This window comes from Piliocolobus tephrosceles, chromosome 6, assembly GCF_002776525.5.
Source record: "Piliocolobus tephrosceles isolate RC106 chromosome 6, ASM277652v3, whole genome shotgun sequence".
NCBI classification, from domain to species: Eukaryota; Metazoa; Chordata; class Mammalia; order Primates; family Cercopithecidae; genus Piliocolobus; species Piliocolobus tephrosceles.
The window spans coordinates 123107498-123114063 of NC_045439.1; the positions used below are offsets into that span (position 1 = coordinate 123107498).

The window sequence follows — 6566 nt, forward strand, 5'->3', positions numbered from 1 at the left end:
GGAAGGAAGGAAGGAAGGAAGGAAGGAAGGAAGGAAGGAAGGAAGGAGAAAAAAGGAAAGAAAAGAGAAAGAAAGAAAGGTTCATAGTCAAAGTAGAAAAGCCTTTTCCCAGTTCGTCTTTTTCAAAGCCACTCTGGAAAAGTCTCACTTAGACAGTGTCCAAGTTGAAAAGACCAACTGTTAAAGTGTCTGTTGTGCAGTTTCCAGAGGGTAGGCAACATGGAATCATGGAGGAAAGCCTGGACCACGAGTCTAAGGACTTAGCTTCTCATCCAGGTCTTGCTACTTACACAGTGCATGACTTTGATAAAGTCCCTTTACCTCTCTGAGCCTCAGTTTTTGCGATGGTAAAATAGGAATGATACAACCTGCCCTGTGCACCTAAGCAAGTAGTTAGGAGACCAAGTAAGGTAATGGATATCAATGTTTTATAAGTCCCCATTGAAAGTGGTACTGCAATAGAAGGAATGAATCAGATCTGTGTTCCAACTCTTTAATAAGTTGCTCCTGTGAACCATGCCCATTGCCTATAAAGTAGAGCATGGAAGGCTGACTCTAGTGTATTAGGAAGACCTTTTATTTTCAGGGAAAAGCTGGAGGCTGTGACAGAAGATTTAGGTTCCAGTCCAGCTTCAACGAACTTACCCTATGATATAGGCAAATAATTGCCTTTCTAGGTCTCAGTTTCTTCATCCATAAAATAGGGATAATAATACCGCCCTCATTTTCCCCACTTGAAAAACAGGAATAATAGTTGTCCTACTTTCTTCTCCTATAAATTGGAGATGGTAGGCCAGGCGCAGTGACTCACGCCTGTAATCCCAGCACTTTGGAAAGTCAAGGAGGGTGGATCACTTGAGGTCAGGAGTTATAAACCAGCCTGGCCAACATGGTGAAACCCCATCTCTACTAAAAATACAAAAATTAGTCAGGTGTGGTGGCACATGCCTGTAATCCCAGCTACTCGGGAGGTTGAGGCATGAGAATCACTTGAACCTGGGAGGCAGAGGTTGCAGTGAGCCGAGAAAGTGCCACTGCACTCCAGCCTAGGTGACAGAGCGAGACTCCATCTCAAAGTAAATAAATAAATAAATAGGAGATGGTAATAATAGTCAGTCTACTTTCCTTAGCAGTGAAGTAAGTGGGTTGCTTTACTCATTTGCCTGCAATATATGCTTAACATTCTCACAGGATTTGGATGTTCCAAAGAAATAGGTATACTAAATTGCTCTGTAGAGATGCACAAACGGTGTCAGATATCATTTATTAATTAAACATTACGGAGTGTCTACTAGGGGACACTTCACAGATAAGGGAAAGCAGCATAGTTCTTGCTTTCATGGTGCTTACAGTCTATTGGAGGAGATGAATATCAGAGAGATAATCACACTAAAGATTGGATAGAAGTAGTAGAGCCTACTGTTGAGTAAATGTAACGTCAATTTTCTTTCCATTCTAGAACATATTTCTGCTGTGAGTGACATTCTTTCCCCTGCAGAAGTCCCAGAGGCTACTAAGGTGAAGGAAGTGTTCTCGACTTCTAGTTTGCTAGGGGGTGATTTTCTAGAATCAGAGACACTTATTTTTTTTCCTATTCCCTAGCACTTAATTTACACTAGTGTAGCTCAATATTTTTTAGCTTTTATCTTTGTAATTTTATTTATTTATTTATTTATTTATTTATTTATTTATTTATTTGAGACAGGGTCTTGCTCTGTCACTAGAGTGCAGTGGTGTACTCACAGCTCACTGCAGCCTCGCCCTCCCAGGCTCAGGCAGTCCTCCCACCTCAGCCTCCCTAGTAGCTGGGACTATAGGTGCATGCCACCAGTCTGGCTAATTTTTAAAAAAAGATTTTTTTTTTAGAGATAGGATCTCCCTATATCGCCCAGGCTGGTCTCGAACTCCTGGGATCAAGTGATCCTCCCGCCTCAGCCTCCCAAAGTGCTGGGATTACAGGCATGAGCCACCAGTGCCTAGCCTATCTTTGTAATTTTAATTTGGTCAAAATTAAGGTTTTGGGGAGAGAAACCCAATTTTTTGAAGTGAGGACTCTTATTCCAATGCCAATGTACTGTGACCCTCGCAATCCCTCTGGCAGCTCTCTGCTAGAGTTCTTTAAGGTTGGGGCCTCCAAGAAGAAGTGAAGGCAAGAAGTGGGCAGTTAGTGTTGCACATCCCACCTTCCAGTGGCTCCTGTGGCCTAGAACAAGGGAAAGAGCACACACACTCGAAATGTCAGAGTGAAAACAGAAGAGAAGCACTCACTGATCCCTGCTGCAGTGTTTGTTTTCTACAAACCCTTAGTGGAACATTGACACTCTTCATTCCTGAGAAGATCAGATCTAGTAAATAACACCCATCCTCATTTTCCCTCTTGCAACAGCCATTCTTGGCTCTAAGAAGCACCTAGCTATATACTCCTCCCTTTTTAGTACCTTAAAGACCAAAGTCAAACCTTGTTTTTCTGCTGCTATTGATTGTTTTTCTAACCCCTTGAGCTGGTTTTATAACCCTAGTTCTATTGCTTTCATCTTGGCTGGCTTTGAAATGCCCTATAGATCGCTCTTTTGATAATTTTCTGCTAGGCAAGGAATTTACTATCGTCTTTCAGCACTATTAGCAAACCTGTCTCTAGATCTGTCATTCCCCAGCACTTGATGTCTTTCAGGGAACAGCAGTTTGGCAGGCAAAGAATCATTTGACAAGGGGAACGTGTCCTAAATCCTGGAATACTACAAGCAGGTCTTTTAGTCTCTACTAACCCAGTACTTCTGAACAGACCATATGGGGACTGTCTGAGAGAGGAGGCTGAAAGATGTCCTGTTGTCCTATCATAGAACTTTACATAAACTTACAAGAAGAGGAAAAGTCTGTAAGGATTGGTGGCACTCAGAATCTCCTTTTTCTATCTTCTCTTCGCCTGATAGTTATATCACTAATTTGATGATGAGGAATTATTTTTCTTAGTTTCATTTCTATAAGCAGCCCCTTTCTGTTGCAAAAGACCATTAGCACCCAAATTAGGAAGACATATTTGAGGCAAATATGTGCTTCCTTTTCATCTGTATGTAACTTCAGCCTATGCCCCCTGATTCTATATTTCAGTCTCAGGGCTAGATTGAGGTTGTGTTATAGTTGAGATCTGAGCGTCAGTTTTTGAAAGCTGAACATAGGACCTTACAATCTCCATCTCACTGGTTCCAGACCACTACAGAGAGCTCATGGAGGCTTGACATGTCCTTAGAACACAGTCAAATCCAGCTGACTTTAGGGTACTCTAGCTCTGCCTTTCCACCTGGATCCGTTTGGTCTCTGCTCCTTTCCTCAGGCATTTAGTGGTGCAGCTGGGCAGAGCATGAAGCAGCACTTTCAAAGCACCCACCCAATGGACCTTGATGACCTATTTTATCACAAGAAGTGGACAGGGGAGCAGTTGGGAAGAAGCATGTCAGGAACAGCTTCCACACTCCTGTTCCTCCTCTGCGTAACACACACAACCCAGCAGCCAGCCATTCAGTACTGGCTGTGGGCCTCACCTCTCAGGAGAAAACCAGCCCCTGCACACAAGCAGAAGTGGATTAGTGGAAAGAGCGCTGGATTAAGTATCAGGAGACTGACTTCTAGATCCAATTTTACCCATCAGTAGCTGTGGAATTTGGAGAAAGCCACTTAACCCCTCTATGTCTTAATCTCTTAGTTTGTAAAATAGAGGGGAAGTACCTGCCTCTCTCCTCTCCCTGAATTCCATAAGGTTGTTTTGAGGGTCACATGAAACATTGGTGGGTAATGACCTTTGAAAGAATATAGTACTGAGGCTTTGTACAGATTGCATTCCTACACACCACCTCTAAACTACTAGCACTGTTTTTATAGAGTTATTTTACGTTCTTCACCAAGGGTGGGGCTGTCATGTCTAGGGTAGAAGCCAGCCTCCAGGAGGGTTTTCCACACTCACAAGTCTTGAAAATCCCCAATCTTGGGGTGTGACCACAATCTGTCCAAAAAAGATTGTCCTCTGGCTCATTTTTGAAGCCTTCCAGTGGGCAAGTGTTCTCTGAAAACAGTCCACTTTTCCAGCCCTGCCATTTTCAGAGTCTTGAGGGCCTTGTCACTTTGGGTGGACCACATGTCTCTCAGCTGGAGGGTCCTGAGATTCGATACTTCACCATCACTTACTGCAATGTGGACCTAAGCAACTCACTTGGTATCTCTGAGACTCAGTTTCCTCCTCTGTAAAATATGAGAAATGATATCTGATTCCATAGTGTCATCCTGAGGATTAAATGAGATGTGGAAAGTACCTGACCAAGTTCCTAGTCAATATGTGTCAGTTCTCTGCTCCTCTTTATCCTACTTCAGGGAGAATTATTGCTAGACACCTGCCTGCAGATCATTTACGTATCTCCAAGGCATTTCAGAATCAGATCAGAGATGAGACCACCCTCCAAATGCCAATCCTGCCAACCATCCTGTCTCTACTGTCTCCCCTTCTTACCCTTGGTGTCCCACGCAGGGAACATCATCGGCTCTGGAATCTTTGTCTCGCCAAAGGGCGTGCTGGAGAATGCTGGTTCTGTGGGCCTTGCTCTCATCGTCTGGATCGTGACAGGCTTCATCACAGTTGTGGGAGCCCTCTGCTATGCTGAACTTGGGGTCACCATCCCCAAATCTGGAGGTGACTACTCCTATGTCAAGGACATCTTCGGAGGACTGGCTGGGTAAGAGGATCTGTGGAGACCTGAATGGTCTAGGGGAAAAGGAGGAAGACATTCAGAAGGAGGTCAGATCGGAAAAAGCCAACGCTAGGAGTTTCCAGTCTCCAGTGTGCCGGGGGTGCTAGAGAATGGAATGTCTCTTCTGCTTTCCTGCCATGGTTGCTAGTGTAGCCTTGTGTCCCCTCGAGGCTCCTGAGAATGACGGAGGGACCAGTTTTGTAGTTTTGACCTCTATGTTGATCTTAGTGGGAAGGATTCTATGAGTGAGAGCAAACAGAACTGTGTAACAACACTGACCATAGATTCCCAGAGAAAGCACATCACAAAAACAAAGCTCTTCTATCTTGACAAGTGAGAGTGGCCACTTAAGGTAGAGTGTACCCTCTTCTCACACTACCAAGGATAATGGCCTTCCTCTAGAGTTGGGCCCTAATCTTAAATATCCTCAATTTCTGCATCCCTGCCATTGGTAAACCCTCACCAATGGGCCAAAGGGTGTGAAAGGCGCTTCCCCTACAAACCTCCACTTGATACCTCTCCTGTTTGTTGCTTCTGTAACCACACACTTAGTATGTCCTGTCTATCAACATTCTGGGGTTGCAAATTTTGTTTTTCCACCATTGGATGCTGGTGGCCACAGTGATGGAGAAGAGAGATGATGAAAGGAGAGAAGAGAAAGAAAGAATGCCAAGACTTGTGTTAGTGCTTGTGGAAATTTAGTTCTTCATCATTAAACCATTTTATTGTCATTGCAGAAGGCTGGGTGTCTCATTTGTGGGTGGGGGCAGAGGCTGGGCTCTTCAGCATCCCTGAAAATAAAAAAGAGATGCATGACTTGCCCGGGCTCTCCCCTGATGGGCTCTGCATCCCTGCCATGCCTGTCGGCGGGGATGTCCCATTCCTCCTTCAGGTTCCTGAGGCTGTGGATTGCTGTGCTGGTGATCTACCCCACCAACCAGGCTGTCATTGCCCTCACCTTCTCCAACTACGTGCTGCAGCCGCTCTTCCCTACCTGCTTCCCCCCAGAGTCTGGCCTTCGGCTCCTGGCTGCCATCTGCTTATGTAAGTGTCATCTGGGTCTTGGTAGCAAGACAGCCTCTTTTATTATATTTATTATTATTATTTTTAGAACAGAGTCCTCTGTCACTCAGGCTGGAGTGCAGTCACATGATCACAGCTCACTGAAGCCTTGAATTCCTGGGCTCAAGTGATCCTCCTGCCTCGGCCTCCCAAAGTGTTGTGGTTACAGGTGTGAGCCACTGTGCACGGTCTGAGGGACGGCCTCCTTTAGCCTCCCTGGTGGTCTACATGTCTCTGACTCTCCTTCCTTCTCTCCTTTTTTTTTTTTTTTTTTTTTGAGGCAGGGTCTCACTCTGTCTCCCAGGCTGGAGTGCAGTGGCGTGATCTCCATTCACTACAACTTCCGTCTCCCAGGTTCAAGCAATTCTCCCACCTCAGACTCCCAAGTTGCTGGGATTACAGGCGTGAGCCACCATGCCCAGCTAATTTTTGTACTTTTTGTAGAGATGGGGTTTCACCATGTTGGCCAGGCTGGTTTTGAACTCCTGGCCTCAAGTGATCCGCCCACCTTGGCCTCCCAAAGTGCTGGGATTACAGGCCTGAGCCATCTCACCCTGCCTCCTTTTCTTTTCCCCATTACTTTTCTTTCAGTTTCCTACAAGTGTGTTTTGTATGAATGGATTCTGCATACAATTGTCTGGTGGAAAAAAAAAAAAAGAAAGACAGAGAGAAAGAAAAGAAAGGAAGGAAGGAAGGAAGAGAGAGAGAGAGAGAGAGAGAGAGAAAGAAAGAAAGAAAGAAAGAAAGAAAGAAAGAAAGAAAGAAAGA

The 6566-nt window shown here is 44.9% G+C and overlaps 1 protein-coding gene across 1 annotated transcript in view; it reads left to right on the top strand.

Moving 5' to 3' along the window:
* The window catches only part of SLC7A8 (solute carrier family 7 member 8), a 62188-nt gene that overhangs the window by 14143 nt on the left and 41479 nt on the right, over positions 1-6566 (top strand). Inside the window, exons 2-3 of the mRNA XM_023230411.1 lie at positions 4517-4721; positions 5629-5780. Coding sequence (XP_023086179.1) covers positions 4517-4721; positions 5629-5780 — 357 coding nt within the window. The remainder of the gene's footprint in view (positions 1-4516; positions 4722-5628; positions 5781-6566) is intronic.